Source organism: Hippopotamus amphibius, chromosome 12 (genome assembly GCF_030028045.1).
Source record: "Hippopotamus amphibius kiboko isolate mHipAmp2 chromosome 12, mHipAmp2.hap2, whole genome shotgun sequence".
NCBI classification, from domain to species: Eukaryota; Metazoa; Chordata; class Mammalia; order Artiodactyla; family Hippopotamidae; genus Hippopotamus; species Hippopotamus amphibius.
This window is the reverse complement of record NC_080197.1, coordinates 4,364,090-4,390,155: the sequence shown is the minus strand read 5'-3', so window position 1 is coordinate 4,390,155 and position 26,066 is coordinate 4,364,090. Positions and strand designations below refer to the sequence as shown.

General features: G+C 44.8%; 1 protein-coding gene across 3 annotated transcripts; it reads left to right on the top strand.

The window, feature by feature from the left end:
- STX16 (syntaxin 16) lies at positions 1 to 24,290 on the top strand. Of its 3 annotated transcripts, none has more exons than XM_057702258.1 (8): positions 1 to 879; positions 15,508 to 15,615; positions 16,038 to 16,178; positions 17,139 to 17,304; positions 18,354 to 18,445; positions 19,001 to 19,144; positions 20,360 to 20,440; positions 22,786 to 24,290. In XM_057702258.1, the coding sequence occupies exons 1-8, from the start codon at positions 799 to 801 to the stop codon at positions 22,888 to 22,890; spliced, it is 918 nt and encodes a 305-aa protein (XP_057558241.1). In that variant the 5' UTR covers positions 1 to 798; the 3' UTR covers positions 22,891 to 24,290. The 3 variants fall into 3 exon arrangements, with proteins under 3 accessions (XP_057558241.1, XP_057558240.1, XP_057558242.1); XM_057702257.1 differs by having other exon boundaries at positions 1 to 930; XM_057702259.1 differs by lacking the exon at positions 1 to 879 and adding an exon at positions 12,027 to 12,299.
- The last annotated feature ends 1,776 nt before the right edge of the window (positions 24,291 to 26,066 follow it).

The window sequence follows — 26,066 nt, the reverse complement described above, 5'->3', positions numbered from 1 at the left end:
GGCACGCCGGAGCCCGGGACCGCGGCGCGGAAACGGCCCGGGCCGAGCGGCAGGCAGATCCGGGGCTGGAGGGAGGCGGAGAGGAGGCGTGAGGGGGCCGGGGAGCAGGCCCCTCTGCCCTCCTGGAGGCCGGCCGCCTGCTGTGGCGGTGCAGGAGCAGGCCGCCCACACAGGGAGGGGGTCAGGAGGGCGGGCCTCGGCCTCCGCAGGCCCGGGCCGGGCCCCAGCAGGGAGCAGCAGGAGTCGAGGGCCCAGGCCTGGCCCGGGTTGTCCTCGCGGGCCCTCGAGTGGGCCTCCCGGGCCTCCGCCGGGGAACGTGAGCCTGAGGCGGGCCCCAGGGCCCGGCCCAGGCGCGTGTGAGCCGAGCGAGGGAGAGCAGGCGAGGGCCCTGGTGGGGGGCGGCAGAGACGGAGGTGGTAGGGGGCTTCCGAGCCTCCCGGCCCCGAGCCGGATTGGCGAGTTAGACGCTTGTGGATCCAGCGTTGGATTGGGGAGGGGTCTCTGGGAGGCTGGCAGGCCACGCAAGGATTGGGGGGATCTAAGTGCTTAGAGATCGAAGGCAGGCCTTGGGTAGGGGGAGTCAGACAATTGAAAGCCTAGGTGGGTATTTGGGGAGGGGTCTCTGCGCTCAGAGGAAGCGCCAAGCAGCGCCTGCTTGGCTGCAGGCCCGAGGCCCGGTCCAGAGAAGCTCCTGTGGAGGGCGGGCCAGCCCAGGCCGGGCCAAGAGAAAGCAAGTGAATCAATCTGGACTCGCAGTGGGCGGGGGGCCCCTGAGCGGGGGGTCACAAAGGGTGAGCCATGGCCACCAGGCGTTTAACCGACGCTTTCTTGTTGTTGCGGAATAATTCCATCCAAAACCGGCAGCTGTTAGCCGAGCAAGTGAGTAGTCACATCACCTCCAGCCCTCTGCATTCACGTAGCATTGCTGCGGTGAGTCTCCCGGCGGCCTCTCCGACACACGCGCCGTGTGCACTGCGGCTCTGCCTGTCTGTCTGTCTCTGTCTGTCTCTCTGTTTAAGAAAGAAGATAAGACTAGTGCGGAAATGCAAGGTCCCCAGGCTGGGGTGCGAGAGCACCGATCCCCCCCTTCCCCCGGTGCTGGGCCCCTGCTCCATCTCCGCCTCGCACTCTCTCTCTCTCTCGCTCTCGCTCTCTCGCTCTCTCACTTCCGCATCCCTCCCAGTCCCGCCTCCCCCCGGCCGTCCCCGCGCGACCGGCAGCCTTCCATTTACATGTTTTAGCACTAAGATTTGGAAGCTTTGGGCTTTTCTGAAGCCTTTTTGTTCCGTTTTAAGCCCCCCCTCCGCCCCCGCAGACTGAGCCTCACTTTGGTTCTGATGGTCGGGTTGCAGGCTCGCAGACCCAAATCCTTGCAAATGAACGATGCCCTCCCCCCACCCCCCTCCAAGAGGAAGGAGTTGTCGCTTAGGGTTTTTTCGCCCGTTTTCTTTTAATGGGCTCGCAGCCCTGTGTTTCGTGTTCCCTGTGAATCATTGCTTCGCTGTTTCTCCTGGGGGCTCTGGTTTGTGAGGCCGTGTAAGGTGCTAGCTTCTTGGTTTTCCATTTCCCAGACAGGAAATTAAGCTTCTCTCTCCATTCGAACTTTTTAAAAAAGAACATGGTGTGTATGTGAAAATTAACCCCCAAATAGCCCACGGGTCTTTGATTTAATTAACCTGAACCTTTCTTTCTTTAGCCCAGCAGTAGAATCTTTTACTGGGAGGGCCTGGAAAGATTAGCGTTGTGTTTCTGTCTGTTTTTGATAAAGGGCTACCTTCCCTTTCTGAACCTCAGTTTCCTGCTCTGTTGGATAGGGGAGTGGGGGTGCATGATCTAAACAAGAGGGTGAAGATGAGCTCTGTGGTAGCCTCCATTGCAAAGTGAAGTTATGACCCTAGTTTGCAGCGGGGGGCTCCTTGCTGTAGACAGGCTGGGTTTGGATAGAAGCAGCATTGGAGGAGGAGAGAATAAAGTCATCCCAAGACCCAATTCTCGGGGGTACTTGACATATCTGTATATGGGAATCTCACACTTATTTCACCTGGTAGGGACTGTATTCCTTTTAATTTTTTTCTTAATGACTTGATCTAAATGCTTCACAAAAATCGGCCATCCGTCTTGATTATTGACAGAGCGTCTACAAAGACAGTTTTTCCTTTTTGTAAATCACAGGAGGAAAATGTATTTGGCCATCTTATATAGAAAAGCTATTGTAAACTGTATGAGCAGTTTTAGGAATAAAATCACGGTACATTTAGGTCAAAAAGCATAGAAAACAGAGTGTGTTTAGGTTTTCATTTACTTAAGAATTTGAAGGCTTTTTTACATTTGTAAGCTGAAAGAAATGGTATTATACTGAAGTGCAAAATGGAAACAGGCTAAGTCCAGCACTAATTTTGAAAAGAATGTTCTGAAATAAGCCAAGAAATAGTAGAAATTGAATGAAAAAAAATTCCTCAATGGAACTTTAGCTTTGCTAAATAAGATGTAAAAATTGCGTATTCCTTAAATGGTCTGATTTTATGCTACCTCGTGGGGAAGGAAAAACAGAACTAAAACTCATGTTAATGTTTCTAAGGTATCAATCTTCAACTGATTTTAAAACATAATGTTTGCTTTAAAATTTTAATCATATAAGGTTCAAAATACACTGAACCAGAGGATAACATAAGACTTTTCTTTTTTTTTTAATCATTTGGTCAAATGATTTAAAAACCTGGTGTCTGAGACGGGCATCTTTTTAAAAGTGCATCTCCAAGTCAAATCTATTTTTAAAATGGTTTTCTAACTTAGGCAATTTTAAATGTATATATAAACCAAGTCAAATAATATAAAATATATAGCTAAAGTATACAATTTGGAAAAATAGATGTCAGAAAATGTACAGGTATATTTAGCTAACTCAGACATTTTCTTGAAAATAGATTGAAAAGTAAAACTACATGTCTAAATAAGCACTAAAAAAATATTTTCTACATATTATACCATTTAAAATGTTACATATATTGGTTTGACTAAAATCTTTCTCAGATCATTATAAGCAATCAGATCATTTAAAATATCCTTGTAGTCAGTTCAGAGTATCTAAAAAATAGATTTTGCAATTAAACAAAAATGGTTTGCCTAAGTTAAAATTAATTAGAAGTCACACGTTTATATATTTTAATTGCGTTAAAAAACACATGGCATGTGATAAGTTTCCCAAGTGTTTAGGGGTGAATTATATTTTCAACTTGCTTATACTTGATTCTACAGAAACCATTTCTACACACACACACACACACAATTAAATATGGCAAGATGTTAGCATGACTACATAGAGGGTACAATATTTTCAGCTTTTCTGGAAATTGGAAAAATGTTATAAACATTTTGGGGGGGAAAGCTATGTCTGACACAATTTTTAAAAACTTTATTAAATAACTGATGTAATATTTTTCAGTGCATATCTAGCTCATAAAAATTTTAAAGCCTCATTTCTGAGTTGTAAATTTCAAAATCATGTAGCAAATCAAACGAAATTAATGCTGTCAGATTTGAACACGGACTAGGTCTTAGGTGATATTAAGAAATTATTAGTTAATTAAACTAATTAAAATTAAATTTGTTTTAGTAGAAAGGTCTACTGAAATGTTTAGTATTGAAATGTCAAAATATCACTTAGTTTCTATCCTTAGCCTCCCCTCCAAAGGAAACAAAGAAGGCAAAGTGTTACTAATTGTTAAGTCTACTGATGACTATATGGGGGGATGCTATACCATTTTACATATTTTTCTGTCTGTTTGAAAAATCATAAATAAAAACCAAAAAAATAAATACCTGTCATGTTAAAAACACAAGTATAACAAAAGGCAACTTATATATATTTATCTAAAACTCAGGTAATTAAAAAAGGAAGTAACTAAATTTTAGAGTAAAACTTAATTTAAAAATCATAAACTGAAATTTCTACTTCCTAATTAGAAGAAAAAGCTATAGAAGTTGATTTGGGGTTGTGCAAGTTATCTCACAATTAGAAATAAATCACATCTAAATTTTTTTTTTTTAGTTTTAAATCTGAATTTTCACATCCTTATTTTAGGTGAAAGCTGTGGAGATTGTAAAGTGGTGTTTGTGAGTGGTTGTGTATATCACACACCTCAAAGCAAAGCACACATAAAGCTATACCATTCAAAACATTTAAACAGGCTTTTTTTTTTTTTTTTTTTGCATCCTGCTGGGAGGGAAAAGCTAGAAGGTGGTGGTTGATGGTGGAAGGGTTATTGTGTGTACCTATATACGCATAGTAAAACAGGTGTGTGCAGCATTCAGACAAATATGTCACAGCTAAGCAGGAATTTGAGGAGGATGTGCAGTGACAAAACAAACAAGAAGTCCCAAGGGCCAGAAGGGACCTAAAGGTCATTTGACCCAACATCCCCTCTGTGATAACCCCTCTGCCTGCCTTCCTTGACCACGTTCTGTGATGGGGATAGGAAATTCCAGCAGCCATCACCCCCACCCCTGTCACTACCAAAAAAGTCCTTGCCTCTCTTAGCCCCCATCTCTGTCTGTGTCTTGCATCCTGTGATCCGAGCTCTGCTTCTGGCCCCGGGGTCTCTGACACAGGAAGCCTCTTCCTCCTCCTGCAGGATAGATAACCCTGCAGCTTTCTTGTGCCCTAGAGCTTTCTCTAGCTCAGCAGTCCCGGCTCAGGCAGGGAGGTTAAGTTTCTTGACTTTGAATGAAGTCTAGTCTTTCTGTGTGCTCTTTAAAGTTCAGCACCCAGAAGTGAACAGAATTCTACTTAATTGTGTTCTTGGTTGTGTTGATATTAGTAAAACTAATTGTTAAAAACAGAGGAGGGGTTTGATTTTTAGACTCTCAGCAAAATGCAGCTGTTGGTATTTCCCATTCATTTTGTTTGGCCTCAGTTTCAGTTGCCTCATCACGGTTATGCCTCAGGGCAGCGTGAAATGAAGGGAAGAGCACTGGACTCTAAACCTGGGAGTTTAGGGCTAAGTTTCACTCTGTGGCTGACACAGAATGTAGGTCTTAGGGCAAGCTTTTAATCTCTTCTGACATCTTTTGCCTTATTTGTAAATTGAGGGTTTGAGTTAGGTGATTTCCAGTGGCCCTGTGGATTCAGCCATACTTTCTCAAATTCTGTTTTAATACATTGTTTCTCCTGACCAAGGCTTGCAGTCAGTCTCCGCTTTGATTTGCAAAGGAGGAAGTCATAGTCAACAGCATTGCCCTGCCCATCAGCCCCGTGTTACCACAAAAATCCTCAAAAGTGGCTCCAGTGCCATGGAGAAGTGGCTTTAATATTCTGTCTGCCAAGTGCAGGTTTTAAGGCAGCACCCCATTCAAGCAGTTACAGGCAGCTTCGCTTTAAGAAGCTGAAATGAATTTGCAGCATTAAATAATCATTCAAAAAAATATGTAAAGTCTTCAATGAATGAATGACAAGTAGATGTTGAGTTGCTGTTCTGATCTGATGAGGTGCTGTGTGACTTGTGTGATTTCCTTTGATCTTTTGAAACTTCTTATAGAGGGATTTGAGCTACTTTGTTAGTGTTTACTGCCTACTCTATTCTCTGCTTCAAAACAATGCACAATCTATAAATGGAAGCGAGAATTAATTGGTCTTAGATTAGTTTGAAAGTAGCACATTGTTTTTAATAAGACAGGGTGTGCTTTAGGGGGAAAAAACAACTGAGGATTAACTATGGTTATAAGAAACCTGAGGTCCTTCTTCAGTCTTGACTATGATATTAGCCAAGATTTATCGAGAGCTTACTAGGCACCTGGCACTGGGCTTAGCCCTCTCTATGTGCAACCCTGCTTCGTCCTCACAGGGCTGTCATCAGATAGGCGCTGTTGTTTATCCGGAAACTGAAGTTTCGAGGAGTTAGGAAACTTGCTCGGTGTTGCCTACCTAGCGAGCCAGGGAGCTGGAATGGGAACTCAGGCAGACCTGGCCCCGAGCCCTGTGCTACCTGCTGGGCCACAGGAGTGCTGGCTGCTTTTCCCAGACTTGGGCTGCAGATCCCGGAGAGTGGAAGAACCCATTAAAACAATTTTTTTTTCCTTAGAGTAGGATTGCATCTTTCTTTATGTCACTTTACAGCCATGCAAGTCCACTTTAACTTGCATATTGAAGGTTCTAAGTTTTAGTCCATGCTGAGTATGTTGGAAAATTAGTTCTCTGTCTTTACAATCCAAGTATGAAATCATTGTATATTTCTCTTTAGATCTATTTGCTTTTCTGCTTCTAAAGATTCCATTTGAGCAGAGAGGCTTACTTGAGAATAAGGGTACTTTGTTGGATAAAAGTGAAGCAAACTTTTATTTTGGCAGTAACGGAAATAAAATAAATATCACTATAGCATAGACCTGTATTTCCAACTCATTTTGCTCAACTTTTCCAGACTTCCTGAGTAAACACAGATGGGTTTCCACTTATTTTTCAGTTTTATGTAGAAAGTTCTTTAGACTATAAATTCCACATGCTACTTGGAGTTTTCAGTGTTTGCTTGATTGTATGCCATTGGCAGATCAGAAACCTAGATTTAGACATTATAAAGATTTAGAAGGTGATGATGTGTAGTAACGTGTTTTCATTTGGCTATATTTTGCTTTTTCCTGATGGTAATGCTAAATGTTTTAATTCGGGTCTTGACAAAATTTTCTGGTAAATTGATGGCAGGGCGAGTTGTGAAAGCCTTCTGTTTTTAAGTAGCAAAATGGGAGGGGATGATGCTCTTCAAAAAGATGACCTCCAGAATTTAATTCCCCATGTGGTATGGTAGTAGCTGCCTGTCACTAGTAACTCCCTGAATTGTTAATAAAATTAGACTGGAAGCTGAGGTGAGAAAAGGCCTGAATACCTGGGTCTGTCCCCATCTGAGCCCCGTGACTTTGGGGAAATGGATTTATATATTCTGAAGCATGATTTTCCTATTTTTTTTAAAAGTCATTTCTAGCCCATGATTCTGATTTCACCTCTTGTCAGCTAATAATTGTAGAAACCAAAAGACCAGGGTGTGTGCTTAGTTAATAATCCAAGAGGCCAGGCTCATGTGTAGCAGAGATCTTAACCAGGGTTTGCAGTAATGCTTTATCCAAAGATTAGATGCCAAGGAGCCGCTGTAGAACGGGCAGATGTGCAGATTGAGATGCTGAACTAGGAGTTTTGCCTTGTGTCTTGTTTTATTAATAAAACGCTTCAGTGCTTTCTTGCTGAAAATGTTAAGCTTTTAAAAAATAAAGGTTTTCTTTTTTTCTTTTTAAAGTAAAAGGTAATTAAATCAGATTTCCATTTGAGAATATCTTCTCAAGTAATATCTTGTAGTACTACTGTTATGGCAGGGTGTGTATAGAAATATAGTTCTCTTGCTCTCATAGCAAATTGTAGAAGGAATGAAGAGGCCTTTCAGCTTTCTATAATGTCAGCTAATTGAATTTTTACATGGAGGAATGTTGTGTGGTTACACTGTTATTGCTGTCATTATTTAATAATATTTTGGCCCTGATAGACCAGTTTCATTTGCACTATTAATTTTTAAATAAGGAAGTTATGTTTTTTTATTTTCTAAATTTACTGCTCAGCATAAAAAAATAACAGTTGATTATTGAAGTTCACCAGTAATTATTTCAGTGATCAATACTGTTAAAAAACAAAAACAAAAAAACGTAGTTGTTCAGATTATCTATCATTAGTAAATGTCTGCTCAGAAGATAGAGTTCCACATTGATCGAAAAAAGAACCTTTGGTTTTAAATTGAAACTTAATCTTCTGCCTGCCGGTACTTCTTCCTTCCTACTCCCCCTTAAAAAACAAACAAACAAACAGACTCTCCTTACCTTTTGTTTTACTTTCTTTTATAACAGCCTTATAAATACCTAAGTGTCTTCTAGACTAGTCATAACACATGCCAAGCAAATGGGAAGAGTTTTTCTTTCCTTTTACCACCTGTGTCTCTCTCCGGGGAAGAGTGGCTTCTCAGCTTGCTTATTACCGCGGAGAAAGCCGTGTCTGCGGGATTGAGTTTGTGGAGCCCTTACATATGTGGTCACTCAAGTATTATCTGAATACGGCCATAGACAATTTTTGTGGGTTGTTCATTTTCTAATTTTGCTGCATTTGCAGGGCTGATTTACATGTTAAAATTTACATTTATTTCACATGGTAAAATTACATTTTAGCTTTGCTCTCTTATCTTCCTAAGGGAAATTTAGAATATTGTATATGATGTTTGATGTTTATGAAACAGAATACCATCATATTTTATTGAAACTAAAGCAAGTGTGTTTGTTTCTATTGTATGTTAATTTTTACAACTATTTATTGTTTCCTATCTCATTTACCAAAACAACAATCACAGTAAATAAAAATAAAAAACACAATAAAATAAATATTGATGTTGCCTTTTTTTTTAAACAAAAAAGGGAAGAATCAGAAGGGGGGAGTTTTTTTTTTTAATGCTTTGGTTAGTGGATCTTTATTTTTAGTCAACTTTAGAGTTGCTTAAAATCTCAGTGTTTTCTCAACTGACCATCCCTTATCTGTCTGTCCCCATCCTTCTTTTTTTTTTTTTTGCTATCCCTAACTGGATGGGCTGATGGGAACAACATATCTCTTCAGGAGCTGGATGAGGTATTGTGTTTTAAATATTTTTGTATATCAGTTTATATAATTATGCATTTTTCTGAACTCTTTGGTCATGTGTAAAATGCTAACAGTTTGCACATATTTTAGCATTTGTTTTGATTACTTCTAATTGTGTTTTACAATTTAATATTTAGGATTTATTTAATATATTTTCACACCAGGTAAATTGGTGATTTAGAGAAGGGCTTAGGAACATTATTTACTACTCTTGGGAAAGTGTCTCAACTTTGGAAGCAGTAAAGGTTGAACATTTTCTTGCACTTAGCCCAGTTGTCTTTACGATTATGCGTGCAGCTCCCTTGCTGCCTGAGACTGTGCAGGGACGTTGCTTAGGGCTGTAGAGGGACGTGATGTCTGGCGAAAGCCCTAAGGAAGCGGGACCCGGAGCCACCAGACCTGTTGAGGTGTCTGCCGAGGTGTCACCGGCCGAGCGAGTGACCCTCCGGTTGGGTGGCTGACTCATCATTACGTGGCCCCCTTCCTAGCAGCACGATTTTGGCCTTTTCATTACTTATTAGCAATTCTCCCAGAAGATGGAGAGGGTGCGTGTTCACAGCACTTTATTCTAGTTGTGCTAATAAAAGCGTTGAGGAAAAAGAAGATTGAACTGTGATTGTTGGTTTTGTGTCTCTATAATCTGTTTCAGCCATGAAGGGGATGAAAATATTTTTCCTAAGGGTAGACCTTTGTAAAAGAGTCCTTTTAAAATTGGGAGTGGGAGGGTGTCATTGGTTTTTGTTTTAATTTAGAAGTTTGAACAGTAAGGTGGGGTTAGGGCCACTGTCTTCAAAACCAGTGGGGTCCTTTACTAGTTGCTAATAACAACAGACGGGAAACAACCCAAAGACCCTTCCTGGAGAACTGGTTAAATAAATTGTGTAGCATCTCTAGTTCCCCGTGCAAACCTGTTGAAAAGAATGCAGTCTGTCTCTGCTGGTTGCGAGGGAGTGAGCTCCCAGATATGCGGCCGAGTGGGAAGGAGCCTGATGCAAAGTCATGGACTCTTTAACATAATAATAATAATGTTCTGTTTTATTTTTTTAAGAAAAATAACTAATCTCAGGCATGTGTGTACTTAGGAGATTTCTGACAAGAGACAAGAAACTATTACAGTGGATACCTTCCAGGAAAAGTCTGGGATGGAAGGGAAACTGCCTTTCTATTGCAAACCCTTTTCTTAGGTTGGATATGTATCTTTAAACCATGTGTAGCTATTACTTGAGTCATTAAAAAACAATTAGTATTTAAAACCAAACCCATCCATCTAAGAATGGATGCGACCCCTTACTGAAAGGTTTGGAAAGGTAGGACTTGTGGTCCCAAAAAGGAAGTGTGCTGGGGAGGGGTGGGGAGGAGAGAAAGAACAGCACAACAGCCTCAGTTTGAACACCTCTCCCACCGGACCCATCAGGGGTCCTTTTTCCTGCACGCTCCGCCATCTGAACCTATTCCAGTCTCCTACTTCCTCTCCAGGCAGCAAGTTCCAGACACTGGCTACCCCTGCTCCCCAAAGTTCTCTCTGCCACGGTCTGTAGCAGAGACCCTGAGCAGAGAGCCACCTTCCCAGCCACACACGCCTCACATGCGTACGAGGTCCTCCGAACTCCAAGCCCAGCCTTTTCACTCCTGGGCCACGTGGCCCCTCAACCACCCAGGCCGCTCACTTCCCCTTCTTGTCCTTTGTCCAGAACCACTGTATGAGTAAAGGGAGTTGTAGATGACTTGTCTTATCTTTACTTCATTCATTCGTTCCGTTTATGGTTGACTCGTGTAGTTGTGTATTTGTGACTATGAAGTGCCAGGTGCTGAGCGAGAAGCGGGGACTGGGCTGGGAATGGTGTCCAGAGCCTTGCTCGGCCAGGGCTGCAGCAGGGCTTCGCATCCGTCGCGACGTGGGTCGGTTGAAAGCCCACCCCTGTGTAGGTGAGGCCCAAGCACGCTGTGCTGACGGCGTCACGGGTGGCCTCCTGCAGCGTGTCCGCGTTGGTTTGTCATTTCTCCTACTCAGAGCAGCACGAACATCTGCCGCACCCTGAGGCTAGCAGGCTCTGCTCCTCTCCAGAAATACCAAGGGAGCCGTGCCCAGGGAGAAAGCCCGCCCCCATCACTCCTTTGCCCAGCGTCTGGCCCTCTCCTCCGCTCTCTGCTCTCATCTGCTCCCCACCTGTGACAGGCGTCTCCCAAACTGTTGGGTTTTTAAATTCATAGGAGGAACTGTTAAAAAATTACAAGGTGTAAAATCAGGCTCCCAAACCACATAGCCTGAGAAAGGCAAGGTGAAATAGCAGGGACGTGGGGGCCCTGGGCTGGCTCACTGATCCCCCTGCTGAGGGCAGCATTGAGAAGGAACGTCTCTGGGCCCCTCGGTGTCTGTGTTTGTGGAACAGGGAGCAGTCCCCTCTGCGGGTTTGTTGTTGGGACTAAGATGACCAGGTCAGTGGGGGTCCAGTACCGGCAAAGCGCAGAAAGTTGTTGCTCCCTACTTTTTTTTTTTTTGAGGATGTATATAAGAATTGAGAAAAAAAGGAAAATCATTGAAACTAGCAACATTTTATCTGGGGGATGGGGTTGTCAGATTTTTTTATTTCTATATTTTTTGTACTTTTAAAGAAGTGTCTATTTTGAACATTTATTGTTTCATAATCAGAAAAAGTAAGCACTATTTTAAAACGATCACAGATTTTTTAAAAAGCAAAACTGTAGTGCTGACAGCCCCTGAGTCTTTTATACAGCATGCTTATTCACTCCCTCAAAAAGCTGAGGTTTCTCCAGCTTCACTGCCTCTTAGCTTCGGCGCCCAGGGAGTTATGCCTGTGGTCTGACTGCATCACACATGTTCCCCTACTGTCTCAGGTAGAAGCAGAGCCGCTAGGCTGTCACTGTCAACATCCCTCCTGGACTTTTTAAGTGTTCGTTGCCACAGACAATCCAGAATTGTCAGTATTGGTTCTTATTACCAGTGCATTATGGCTGCACTTAGTTTATTTTTTTTAGGTGGATGTGTGTCTGCGTGCGTGTGTTTGTGTGGATGTGTTTGACTTTTCTAATCTCTACAGAGGCTTTGCCATTTCCTTAATCTTATGGTACACTAAATCAGCCTTCTCGTAAAGCCAGGGTTTTATAAGAGGAGGAAGGCTGTGTGTTTGGAACAGCAAGATTTATGAGTGTGTGTGTGTGTGTGTGTGTGTGTGTGTGTGTGTGTGTTCCGTCCGTAGATCAAGCGTTTATGCATCCTGTCTGGTACTCTTTAAAGGGACGGTTGTCGATGTCTAAAGCAGACCGAGGGCAGAAGTTGACTTTGGTGAGCCGAACAAGCAGTCTTTGGGTGTGCCGTTGTGAGCATCCGTTGGGATTTTCCTGTGTTGATGCAGTTGAGCTGGGTGACGCTGGGGTGGGGTCATGCACCCTATAGTTCTTGGAGGATGAGAGTTACAAATCAGAGACAAGAATTCTTAAATTCTTAATCCTCATAAATACAGTTTTATTTAAAACAATTTTTTTCTTATTTAAAAAATATTTTTTCTACTTCAGAAGCACAAGTTCATTAATAGAAGTTTTGATGACCGACACCATCTGTTTGGTGGGGGGACACCGAGTGGAGAGGGACGAGTAAAGAGAATGTAACGTCTGGCGGCGTTTGAAGGTCTGAGTTGACTTGGATGCGACTTGAAAACTGATCTATTCTGAATCTAAAAAATGAGAAAACATGTTGAGATGGGAAGTGAGGTTTCTGAAGTTGAAAGGGTGATTGGCATTTAAAATGTATTATTTTAATGTTCATATTTGTTCCCATTTTTAATGGACATTTATCTTCAATTAGGTTTTCCCTTCCCAAAACAGTGTTTTAAAAAAATAGCACATACTGTTATATATATTGCAAATCGACACGGATAAAATAAATATTTCTTTTGAGTAAGGCTGCATTTCTTTTTCATGATGAGCTATTGCTATAGATTATATCACAAAGTGGAAATATTATTCCCGTTTAAAGTTTTCAGTCTCAAAGAATCAGCTATTCTGTCTTATTGGCAACATCCTGATACAGCCTGTGGGAAAGCTAGGGCCAGCTAGAAGGGGTGACATCTGTTCCCTTCATGTGGGGATCTCTCAATTAGCAAGCTTCCCGTAGTACACTCGAAGAGGGTGTGTTCACACACTCTTTTACGTATGTTTTTTTGGGGGAACACGTCTGTTGTAAAGTCACGTATTGCTTAAAAAAGAGTTGAATCCACTTCAACTGACTTTTCGTAGGTGATTATTTGTTTCAGAGAAATTGATACTAATTACTGTGCAGATAAATCTAGGTAAAATTTATCCTTTTTAGTTTAAGGTGTATTGCTAAACAGTAACAACAGTACAGAATCATGTGTAAAAACTAAATAAAACCAATTACTGTTATTTTATTGAGCTATGGTGTAATAATAAAATGTAGTGGGTTAGATGATAAGCTGGCATAGTAGAAATTCTGTGACCGAGAGGTGTTGCTTTGTATGAACAGCTGGAGATTTACGTTCAAATTCTGCTCTCAGTTAGGCAGCTGTCGATGCTGGGTGCTGTTCGTGTGAGTCGTCCCTTCTGTTTTGGTCACCGTGCCCTCCACAGAGGTGCATAGCTCTTGGTGACTTTGGGGCGGGAGTTTTGAGAAATACACAGCTCTGTGTGGGTGAGGTCTGCACCGTGGGGCTGCGTCTGCAGTTGGTCCTCGAGAGAGGCTGCTTTGTGGATGCCTCTGTGCTCAGCCTGTCCTGTAGTCCCTGGTGTAGCTGGTAGGGAATGGATCTGAGCACCATGTCTTGTGGTGGTGTTTAAATCTGAGGGCTTGTTGTCCTGGTGCATTTTCCTAGCAAATTACAGCTATACTTCACTGGCCTGCCAAAGTGATTGGCAGGCTGTGGGTGGCCGACTGGTCTGGAGTCAGCCGGCCGGTTTTAATCTGTCACATAATAGCTTTGTGACCTTGGGCAAGCTAGTTAACTTTTCAGAGTTTCAATTTCCTCATTTATAGATTGAAATAATCGTTCCTAGCTCACCTAGCTTTTGTGAGGATCAAAATAATAGAAAGAATGTAAAGTTCCTGCCAGTGAACTCTTAAAAACAAGCAGGGCGTCTGTGGTCGAGGATGACCACGTCACAGACGCAGAGCTCCGGATAGTGCAGGTGGGATGACGCACCATTTGTTTAAGACCTGAAACGACACCGGCCCTGCAGGGTCCACGCGCTGGCGGAGTGCGCTGGCCCTGGTCACGACTCAGCCGCCCTGGGAGCACTCCTGGGGCTGCTGGTCCCTTCAGCGTGGTCATTGCGTAAAGCGCCCTGAGCCAGTGGGGGCAGCGCCACCCCAGGCCTGACGAGAGGCAGACGCCAGACTCTTCATTTGCTTTCAGGAATTTGGCTATAATCTCTCTGTTTGGGATTTAGGGCTTATTACTTGAAGAATTCTTTTAATTTAGGCATTTCCTTATGTGATATTTTCCCCCTTCATCTGAGGATAAGAGTTTTGCTTTGTTCCTTTATTGTTAGAAAAGCAAACAAGTATTTGCTGAATGAATGAAAAAATAAATTTAGATAAATGGGGGGGGGCAATATAAATTCTTCACCCAGTTCTGCAGTGTGATATAGAAAATTTACAGAGTATTACCTATAAAGGACTTTTATATGCTGTTTTCCATTATTTTTTGATCATCATTTGCATCTTTTGAAACTGGCATTTATAAATTCTGAGCTCCGGAGGGTACCTCAAGATCCTTTCAACTGTTCACTGCCTCCGGGCAAGAGAACAGCTTAACCACGCCAAACCCATGATTTCCCTCCCATTCTTAAAAGCTTTCTAAGGCAGTGTATTAGATAGGTAAAATAAACAAGAATTATTGAGATCATTTCAAAATAAGTGAAAATGTTGCCTGTGGACATCTAACCAAAGAAAGGAAAAGACAGTGCAAGGTTGCCTTGAGATTTTAAGGATTGCTTTTGCCAAATGGTGGCTAATTTGCTGACTGTTTTAGGCAGTTCTTGGACACATTTTAACACGTAGTTAATTGTCTTGTGACTGAGATAACTGGGTCGGCCCTGTTTACAAAATCAGCTAGGTGTGTGTCAGTAAACCTTGACATTTTTGTGTTGGTTCCATTTACAGCCTAGAATTTTTTTTTAAGCTTTTTATTGGAATATAATTGCTTTACACTGTTGTGCCAGTTGTTGCTGTACAACAAAGTGAATCAGCTGTATTTATACATATATCCGCATATCCCCTCCCTCCCACGACTCCTTCCTGTCCTCCCTATCCCAGTCTTCTAAGGCATCACCCATCATTGAGTTGTTGATCTCCCTGTGTTATGCAGCAGCTTCCCACGAGCTATCTATTTTACATTTGGTAGTGTACCTATGTCAGTGCTACTCTCACTTCGTCCCGGCTTCCCCTCTGCCCCCTGCCCTCCCGCCCCTTGTCTTCAAGTCCGTTCTCTACAGCTGCATCTTTATTCTTAGAATTTTTTTTTAACTTGTGTCTGTCTGATCAAATTAATGGCTGAGGTTCATGCCATCCCATCATAGGGTAGTACTAAAGTTTTCCTTTTAAGGATCTTTTGATGACTTTTTCATTACATTTCCATAGCCAGAGCAAGTCAGATTCATGTTCACAAGTATGTCTGGGGAAATGGAGAAGTGGTGCATGAAAAGGTAGGAAAACAGTCCCATGTCCTAGCAGTATCAAATGCAGGTATGTGATACAGGCAGGGGCATTTACTCCTCCACTTCTGTATCTTCTTAGGGAGCAACATGTAGAAGGGAGTAAGAATGTGCTTATCTAAACTGAATTTGAATAATTTTTGTAATGTCCCTTTATTTCCCTGTAGCTTGCTGACGATCGCATGGCTCTGGTGTCAGGCATTAGCTTAGACCCAGAAGCAGCAATTGGTGTGACAAAGCGGTCACCTCCTAAATGGGTGGATGGCGTGGATGAAGTAAGTTGAACGTTAGTTTCACACTCTTATTTATTTAGGGAATTATGACATGACATATGCTAAGGTATCTGCCATAGAGGCTGATTTGGCTGTATGCGAATGTGTGTCCCTTGGAAGTACGTCAGCTTTAGGGTCATTCAGTTTATACGCCGCAGGAAAGGGGCGTGTGTCTGTGTCTGTGCGCGTGTGTCTGCACGCTTGTGATTTTGGTTTTAGTACTAACTACCTGAATTATAGAAATAACCGAAGACCTGTGTAACCAAGGAGTGGTATTTGAATGTCTGGTCGTTCGAATTAGAAGTTGCTCAGGCAGCTACCAGCTGGCTGAGGACTGAGCTGCGCGCTCCACGTGTAGCCAGTGGTCTCAGAAGCAGACGATACCTGGCAGGCGACAGTGGGGTTCTGTGATTTCATTTGTTCAGATACAGTACGACGTTGGCCGGATTAAACAGAAGATGAAGGAGCTGGCCAGCCTCCACGACCAGCACTTAAACAGACCCACCCTGGACGACAGCAGTGAGCAGGAGCGTGCCATCGAGATAGCCACCCAAGAGGTCACGCAGGTGAGGGCGGGCAGGCCCCAGGGGGGACCTGCCTTTCCCGGCTTTCTCGCCCTCTCGGAAGCTGGAGCGTGGTTCAGCTCTCAGTCAGACTGCAAGTCAGTCCCAGAGTTTCACGTCCCAGCCTGAGGTCACAGAGGGGCTCCAGGAGGCTCTGTGCTCCTCCACGTGTCAGCATCTGCTCCGTGTGTCGGAGGAGTGGGGACTGTTTTTCGGTTGTTCATAAAGACTGCTGTGGATTGATTTGAAGATTAAATTTAGAACATTATCAAGTTCAATCATTTGATTTTAAGACGTGTAACTTCTGTTGTATACTAGCGAGCAAAATTTTTTCATGTTAAAAAAATAGTTATCATTGGAAGGATGGGGAGCTGTTGCCCCAGAGTTTCCTAGAGAAACTCAGCATCCTAGAAATGTTTCTTGTAACACGTTAAATTTAAATAATTGTAAATAATGTGATTCGTGTGTAAGCCAGCACTTACACTTTTCATTTGTGTACATCTCCCGAGTTGCTGATGCACAGGACGGGGGTGTGGCGGGTGGGAAGAGCCCTGGGGTGCGGGGATGTTCGGATCCTGGCTTTCAGCGATGTGGTAGTGCCGTGGTTCTCACTTAGCCCAGGGTTCTCGTCTGTAAAATGAGAGTGATGATGACAATGCCTGCCTCTCGGGGTGGTTGTTGGGGCTAAATGAGAAGAAGGCCGTGAGGAGTGATGCTCGCAGCACGCACGCGCACACACACACACACACACACACACACACACACACACACACACACACACACACACACACACACACACACACACAGCATTTGCTCACGTCTGGTGCAGCTTTGATCTCTTGGCCCTTCTCGGCGCCAGCCTGTCTGGACAGAGCGCTGTGCGTCTCACTCTGACCTGGGAGCGCAGAGGCATAGGGGCACTCGGGGTCCCCCGGCCTGCTGTGAGCGCCGTCTGTTCTCCAGCTCTTCCACAGGTGCCAGCGCGCAGTGCAGGCGCTGCCTAGCCGGGCCTGCAGGGCCTGCTCGGAGCAGGAGGGGCGGCTCCTTCGCAACGTGGTGGCCTCCCTGGCACAGGCTCTTCAGGAGCTGTCCACCAGCTTCCGGCACGCGCAGTCGGGCTACCTCAAACGTGAGTGTCCGGCCCGTGCAGGGCCTTTGAGTAACGGACGTTCCAGCGCTGGAGCACGGAACCAAAAACTTTGTGTTTTTGTCCTTCTCTTTTGCTACTAGTTCTTCGTTTTGTCCTGTGCCTTCCATGGTTAGCTTTTGAGCACATTCCCACCTTAGGGAACAGAAAGAAGCTCCCTTCCTGCCCCAGTGCGAAACCATGCCCAGATTGGCGCCACAGCGACAGGGCATCCAGTTGTTCACATCTGGAAAAAACGAAACAGAAACTTATCCTGTGCCAAGTTAAAAGTATTTGAAAATCAATGTAGCACATTTTAAAGACATGCAGCTTTCTAGATGTCAGGGCTGGGAAGCTGTTGGTAAACAGGTGAAAACAGTTGTGCCCATGTCCAGGCTTCACATTTGCACGACCGTGAGTATCTGAGAGAGCGTCTGAATGCCTTTCCTGGGAGCAGTGGAAACAGACGTTCTCTCCACTGGCACAGTGATCTGCTTGGCCTCCTTTCCTTCCTAAATAGTGCACAGTCAGGCTTCAGCGACATCCTCGTTCTGTTACCCGTAGACTGGGTTTTCTCGATTGCCACTGTAATCCCTAATGTCCCCACATGCTCCCCCCAAATCTGGTTCTCCCTCCTGACAACTGGCATATTTGTGTTTTAATTGTACTACTTCTAGGGCCATTTGTAATTCTAACTAGAGATGTTTTTAGAGAGAAATATTGATTTTTTAAAAAATGTTTTTAACAGATTAAATATCTCTGCTTCTCTTAGAGATTCTCAGGTGGTTGTGTCGTTTTGTCATTCACTTGGCATCCACATGTTTACGGTGTGATTTTTGTCTTAAGTAACCCAGTGCTTGTGTACGACTGCATGTGTGTGGCCCTTTACTATCCCCCACCTCTGTCGGAGGTGAGACAGGCTGCTTTTAAAGCTGCTGAGAATGTCTCCATTTTGACTGTTGAGTTTTACTCTAGATTTCCCCTTTTCAATGGTGCAACAGTAACCCGGATGGTTTACGTATTCGAGTAAAGTGAATTCCTATCCATGATAGGCATGAAGAATCGAGAGGAAAGATCCCAGCATTTTTTTGATACATCAGTGCCACTGATGGACGATGGAGACGATAATACTCTTTATGATCGGGTACGTGAAGGGGCTGCGGAGTCGGCTGCGGTGCGTTTGCGCTCCGTTCTGCTTTCTTCTCTTCGTGGACCTTTAACTTCCATGCGATGCGAACGGATCAGCCCTGCGCGTCATGCACGTCCATCAGGTGGCTTTCGCAGCCGGCGGAAGAACAGTCGTGGGGCCGTACTGGTTCTTCCTTTCCAAAGGCTGCAGGGAGACCTTGTCATCTGCCTTCCAGAACCTTCCGGAAAGCAGTCTGCACACCCCACTCCTGGGAGGAGCCCAGAAGCGCGCAGGCTTCTCCCCGGTGGCTTTGCTCCTTAGCCCTTGGGTAGCTGCAGACGCGGGGTTCTCTGTGTCCCCTGCTTTGGCCGACAGTGCTTTAGAGCCTGCTCATTTGGGGAATCTGGATCTTTCCTGTTAGGGGAAAATAAGTGCTTATATGTTGTTCATGTGCTTTATAGAAATAGTTTCAGAAATTATTTTCTTTAGCTATATCTAAAATGGTACACCGTAGCTTTCTTGAGGGGCGTAAAACCTGATGTACACATTTCATCCTTTTTGTTTTGCTAGGGTTTTATGGATGACCAGTTAGTGCTGGTGGAGCGGAACACGCTGATGGTGGAAGAGCGGGAGCGGGAGATTCGCCAGATCGTACAGTCTATTTCTGACCTGAACGAAATATTTAGGGACCTCGGAGCAATGATTGTAGAACAGGTGCGTGGATTTACCTGCCTCCTTGATGGGCTTTCCTGCTGTAATATTAAGTCCTTCTCCAGACAGTTTTGATTCTGCACTTTTGTCAGGAAAACACTTTGAACCTACTCCCCACATGTATGTATATGTGTGTACAGATTATACACATATATACTGCTGTCATTCTCCGTAAAAATACTGATAAACTTTTTTTTAGATAAAAAACAAATGGCAGTGACAGTCCCCATATTCTCTGCCTCTACGCCAAGGGTGCTGGCGGCAGCGGCCTCGCTGGGGGCCTGGGTGGTTCCGCCCCACACTCAGCAGCACTTCTCACAACAGATAAGGTTTCCCTTCTAGTTTTGGCAGGTTATTGTGTAAGGGCAACTGGAACCACTAGCTTTCAAGTAGAATTAAATTTTTGTTGGCTGTTACAGTCTGATTAGGGTATTTTATTATCTTGCCAGCAGGGATTTGGGTCCTGATCCCCCGAAACCAGCCGCAGAATGGAGCAGCGAGGCTGTGAGGGTCTAGTTACGTTAATTACTCCCAGGCTCCCACGGAGCTGCTCTCGCTGTCGTCTCCTCACACGGCGCGTTTCTGTGCAGGGCCCAGTCCCTCTGTGGAGCCCGGGGTCCCTTCTTTCTGTCTGAACAAAGAGATTAAACAACTAAAAATTCTCCCTGAGGCGAAAGTGTAACTTTACATGGTGGATTGGAGCTCTGTGTTTGCTACCGTGTTTGCTCTGACCCATGGAGACACGTGACGTTTATATAGACATGATGGTCAGTTCCCAGACCTCACTGTAACCGGGGCCTGGCTTAACTGGCCTTCTCTGCTTGCTTGAATCCCAGTATTTAAGCAACAGATGGGCACAGAAGCAAGCCCTTCACTACTCGGAGCCTATTTCCACTGAACCGTATATTTTTTAAAGCCCCAGTAAGTCTGAATATGGCATATCCTGTAGTGGCTAAATCCAAAAAAGAAACCTCAATTTGTCAGTATTTCTTTCTCACGAGCTAGACTTTATTGCAGCTAATGCTGCACTCTGCCACGGAGTGCCGGGTAGCGCGCAGTGATGGATTCCAGACCTGGCAGTGTGTACCTTTACACCACGGCTACGTGAAGCAGATACTCCTGTGGATAATGGTGTCTGCAATTTGTATCTCTCATTTTTGAAGTTCAATTTTCCCAGTTGCGGTTGTTGATCGTCTGTAACTGTCATTTATCACTCAGGGTACCGTCCTTGATAGGATCGACTATAATGTTGAACAGTCCTGTATCAAAACTGAAGATGGCTTGAAACAGCTTCACAAGGTAATGCCATATCTTTCAGTGGCTGAGAACTTGAACAGCTGTTATCAGATAGCAGGCACTCATAAGAGGCTTCTCTGCCGTCATAACTGTCTTCGGTGCGCCCATCCGCTGTCGGCTCGAGATCGGGCTGTAAAAACGCACCGGGTCTTTTTATTCAGAGCCAACCACGTGGGCTGTTGCTGTTCTCCCGCAGTGAATGATTGCGGGTGCACCTCACACGCAGATTTGAAGTTGCTGGGAACCCCCTTCTGTGACCGTAAATGCTGAAGGAATTGGGATTTTGCTCCTTTTAGAAAATATTCTATTCCTTGTTTATGTCTTCTTGTTTTAGGAAATGAATTGAGTGGGTATTTGTTAAAATATGTGTTGAGCATTCTGTCTGCTTGTAGCTGCTGACTCAGGCCTCTCTTGTTGTGATACTTTTCTGATGAGTTGCTGGTGGGGATTCATTCTAGAGACGATAAAAAGCTAATTTTCCCTTCTAGCTACCACAGTGTATCTGTGTACTGCCTTGAGGAAAGAGTGGGTTGTTGAAGTGAGTGTGTTAGCTCTCATACTCTTTGCTGATAGTAAGGTGGCTGTTTCAGGAGTGTTTTTCATGATATTTGTTGAAAATAAATGGAAAACATCTTTAAAATCTTGTAATCAGTTTTAAGAAACATATACATACGCTGCTGGGTGACTCTCATATATAATTGGATGCATATTTTCTTTAAAAGGAATGTATACCTCACAAATGAAGTGAATTCTGTTGGGCTCCTCATGTCTTTGAGCCCCAGTGGTGTTCCTAGCCATCTATGATGGTCATTTCTCTGACTCACTTATGTGCTGCTCTGTCATCTTTCTGAAACCAGCTGCTTCCTGTGGCAGCGATGGCTGCATCTGATGGTGGTGTCAGGTTTACAGAAAGTGAGACCTCGCACAGGTCTTACCAGAAGCCCTTGACTTCCTCATCCACGTGCTCATGGCCATGTGCCTAGTGGGGGTGGGACTCCAGCACGTCCTGGGAAGGGAGAGGCTTGCCTGGCGGATGCTGCGGAGGGCTCTGAAGCTTTAGGTTCATTTGGTTGCCAAGCTTTGTGTATTGAAAGAGTGAAAACTAACTTTAGTTTCTCACTCTGCAATTCGCGGGCTTTCATATACCGTTGAATTATGCATCGGTTTTGAAGTTTCTTAAATAAAAGCTAGTGAAACATGTTTTGTAATATAACACAGGTAAAGGGAGAAAGCTTTCTCTGCGGGAGTGTACAAATCTGGTGGGAACTAAAAATTTTGTTTACGGTTCTACTTTATAAATCCTTTTGAGAGGTTTTAAAGTGTATCTTTTGGTGCCGGCTTCCGCATTACAGCTTACATATCAGAAAAGCAGGCACGCGCCGTGCTCTCTGCGGCCGCAGCTGGCTACTGCCCTGGCGGTCAGCTCCTCGGAGGCTGGTGGAGTGTTGGGAGCTGCTTCACATGGGCCAGGTGCTCCAGACGGGTGCATCTGTTTGTCCAGAGATGCCTCCCACGGCTGTGTAGCTTCTGGTGGGTGGGCAGGCTCGCTTAGGAGACAGAGCTCCTGGTCAGAAGGTTAGTGGGGATGGGGAAGTAGGGCAGAGGAGGTCGGACATTCTGAGCAGGTATAGCCATCAGGCTTGTCCCCTCCTTGCCTTCCACCTTCACTGTGAAGCAGCACCGTCCACGGAAGGGCAGGAAGTGCGCTCCCCGACGTGGACGGGGACACCCTCAGAGTCTCTCCTTCCCTCTCCTTTCTCTGGGTCACATTCTGCACGATGGGCGTGTATGTCCCAGACACACAGAACTGGACTCGGGTGGGTTCTTTCTGCGCTTGACACCACGGGGCCAACTTCCCAGTTTCTACTTCAGAGGATGAATTTCTTGTTTCCAAATTCAGAGGAAGTAGAAAACGAACTTCTTTGGGACCCTGGGTCCATCCCTTCTGGCTGTGGTAGTTTTAGCCAGTTGTTTGATTTCTTAGTGAAGGAGCTGTATGTTCATCCAAAGAACTGTGTCCGGAAGAGAGAGGCTTCCGTTAAAGAGGGGGAGTCCTTGCATTCCGTGGAAGGAGAAGTGAGGAGAGGCGGCCCACGGGGATCTGAGAGCAGAGCCCGCGGCTTCTCCTGCGGCCTTTGCGGGATGGCGGGTCCCTAGCGCGTGCCCTAGTGAAGCTGGGTCAGTAGGGAGCTCCGGGGTCAGGGGCTCGTGTCGACTGAACTCGCGGGAGTGGATGGCAGAGGTGTCGGGGGTGTGGGTGCAGCCGGAGGCCTAGGACTGGAAATGAGCGAGACTGGATTTTGGATTTTGGGGGAAATGACGGCCTTTTTTCCCTCCTCTCTCTGTAGGCAGAGCAGTATCAAAAGAAGAATCGGAAGATGCTTGTGATTTTAATATTACTGGCCGTCATCATTGTCCTCATTGTTGCCCTCGTCGGTGTGAAGTCTCGCTGAGCAGCGCGGGGCCGGTGTATGCGCCGCGTGGACGCGGGTGCGGCTGCTGTGCAGGCGCGGCCCTGGGCCGGCTGGGGCAGCGGGCGCTTCTGTGGACGCCTCGGCACAGCCGTGCGCACGCACGGGGAAGGGGCTTCTGTTCCTCCTTCAGTGTCAAGACTTGAAGGACCTTGGATACTGCTGCAGATTAGAGATGAGCTCTCTCTTCAGTTATAACGTATTTTTTTTTAGAAAGAGAAAATGAGTTGAACGTTTACAGGCCTCCTCAAGCTGTTCAATATGTTATGTCTGTGTGTGCTATTTTTTTTAGCAATCATGTCTGAGCAGCATGTTGAAATAATTTTTGGAAAAATTTTTTTTAAACCATATGGTTTTTAAGAAATTTGGTACCAAAAATTTATGAGTAAAGGCAAAAATGCCTCTTCATCTTCCTCTATATATTTTCCAGTTGGAAATGAACTGAGAAGTCCTTTAAGAATTTATAATCCGTTCCCCATTAACTTAATTTAGCTTTTCCATCACTGTTAATGATCAGAGTAACAAAGTGTGAAAAATAAGAAACCATCATCGATGTTAATTAACACATTTAGATGGGCAGTTAAAACAGCTTCATAAGTTTAAATTAATCGTAAATGGAGTATTCCTCATCTAAAATTTGTGCACTGCATTTTCTCCAGTAAACCCAAAGGGGATACTAAGTAAAAACCACCTAGATTTAAAAGTTGGTGATTTGAAATAACCTCACCTAAAAAGGAAGCTCGGTAGTGTTGTCAGAGTCACCAGAATCAGCCGGTGTGTCCATGCGCGTCCCCAGCCATTCTCGCGCAGTCCATTACGTCTGTGCTAACTACATAATGACCTGTTCAAGCCAGACACCATTTAATGAACTGAGAATTTACACAGAGGCCACTCTGAACGGGTCACCCCATTCAGGATTAGTGGGTCTCAGATTATTAACCAAGCGTCACTCCATTTCAAAGTAAAATATTCCACCAGCGGTTTGATTTATGGGCCCTTCCATTGCCACTTGCCATGCCCGGAAAGCAGGCATTTTCTTGCAACGTGTGAAAATCTTGGCTAGGAAAACGCCTTGTTTGTGTTAGCGTGAATCAGATCACCAAAGGAGGACTTTGTTGTCTACTTACCTGTTATCAATGTGGTGCTCGGATATATTCCTGGACCTGTAGGGTGAGGTGCAGAGTGGTGATAACTTTGAAAACTGAAGTTGTTCATGTTTTAATTGGTCTTGAGACACCAGTATTGTTTTAACAGTCTTTGCATCATTTTCAGTGGCTTTCCACTATTTTTACCTCTCTTAAACTGTTTTAAAAGAGCGTGACCTCATGAAATGTGCTACATTTTATTCAGACCAGTCACATAAAATGTCTCTCTAGAACTGACTTTGAAGTTATTTCCAGAAATTTAAACTCAAGTCCCGAGATTCAAGTTGTCCAAACAGATCATGGGCCTAAAACCCAGACCTCTGCCCCAGCCTTCCCTTCCCAAGTGGTTTACGCCGCCTGGCAGTCATGGGTTTTCTTATCACCCATGTGGCCGTAGGAGGGTCTAAAGGCGCCCCTGGCATTTCAGGAAATAGCATGGCATTCCCTGACGAGTATTTATTGGGAAAGAAGCTCGGGGGATAAGAGCCTAGCCCCTCCTTGATCGCCACTGAAACAGGGGCTTCTGCAGTCCTTGAGAGTAGCTGTAGGTGTCTTTAGTCTCAACGGTTTTGACCTCGTGGAGTCCCGCTGCTCCCTTGGACCAGCTGCTCCGAGGAGTGGGGCTGTTGAGATGAGGGGCTTCCCTCCCAGACAGTCTGCCATGGTGATCTGGGTTGTTGTTGAAGCTTTCAAGTGCTGGGTCTTACTGACCCTTGAAGAAAGTGACCCTTTAAGAAAGGATCACTGTTTATTTGTATTTATTTTCAGTGAATAGGGTGACTAGAGTTGGGTTTTTTACCCGACTTGTTTGGGTGAAGTAACGACGCTGACTAGGAGTGGTGTGAAGGGTCCCGTGTGGGATGGGGCCGCTGCGCCCGCTGACTGATCCAGTGCGATGCCGCCACTGTGTCCCAAGGCAGGAAGCGGCGGAGCCCACGCTGCAGACACTGTGCTGTCCTGTTGAGCCTTCGCTTGGGGAAAGATGAGTAGCATCGCGGGGGTAGGAGGGAGTTAGTAACCAGCACCCTGGCACCTGAGGGCCATTCTCACCCTCCTTTTCCTGCTGACGGCTCTGCTGGCAGCGATGGCCCGTCCAGTTTCTCCCCTCACTTGGAAAGCACCCCGAGAAGAGGGCCCACGGGGAGGGGTCCTCTGGGCCAGCCTGGACCCCTGCCCCTGTCATGTGGCCTGGGTAGCTCTGTTGACCAGGGCCAGAGAGGGGAGACATAGACACTGGCTGTTGGGTCCCCAAAGCTCCTGGTCTCCCAAGGTCGTAACTGAAAGCTGCTGTCTCTTGTTTTGTTAATTTGGGGTGGGGGGAGGTGCTGGCTGGCTCGCCTGCCCTGGGCGAGAAGCCGCGTGTGGCTCTAATTGAACGAATTTACCGCGTTCTCTGCTAATTGAGAGAGCGTTATTTATTTGTTTTGACACAACTGCTTTCAGTGTTTTATCCTAGCTAATGGCTTCTTAAAGGTAATAAAACCCTTCCAACCTAATTGGTCAGATAAGACTTTTTTTTCTTGTGTGCTTACATAAAGCAATTAGTGAAGCGCTTCTATCCAAAATGACTTTTTTCGTCCTTTTTTAAAAACTAATTTACTGTTACTGGAAACTTTTTGTACAATAAAGCAATCATGCAGATTAAAGAACATCCTGCTATCCTAGTATTAATTTTAACGATGGGGTGCATGTTTTCTTCAAGTGCACCTGTGTTTTGGGACAGCCTGGCCTGTTCTGTGATCGTTTGGGCCGATGACTCTTTGTTTTGTGCCAAGGCCTGTGTCTCAGTGTCTGAGAGTCCATCTGTCTGTCTAATGGGTGCTTTTGAGGGGACCAATCAGTTTGCTATCCACTATATAAAAAGGCAGATGATTACTTTTCTTATGAAAATGTATGCTTTCTATAATACTGAGAAACACTGAAGATCTTCCAATAAAACTAGTTATGTGTGCCTTGTTGAGAAGTAATTCTTACACATGGGCTCCCAGTGACTTGAATTTCTGAGTGACTTCA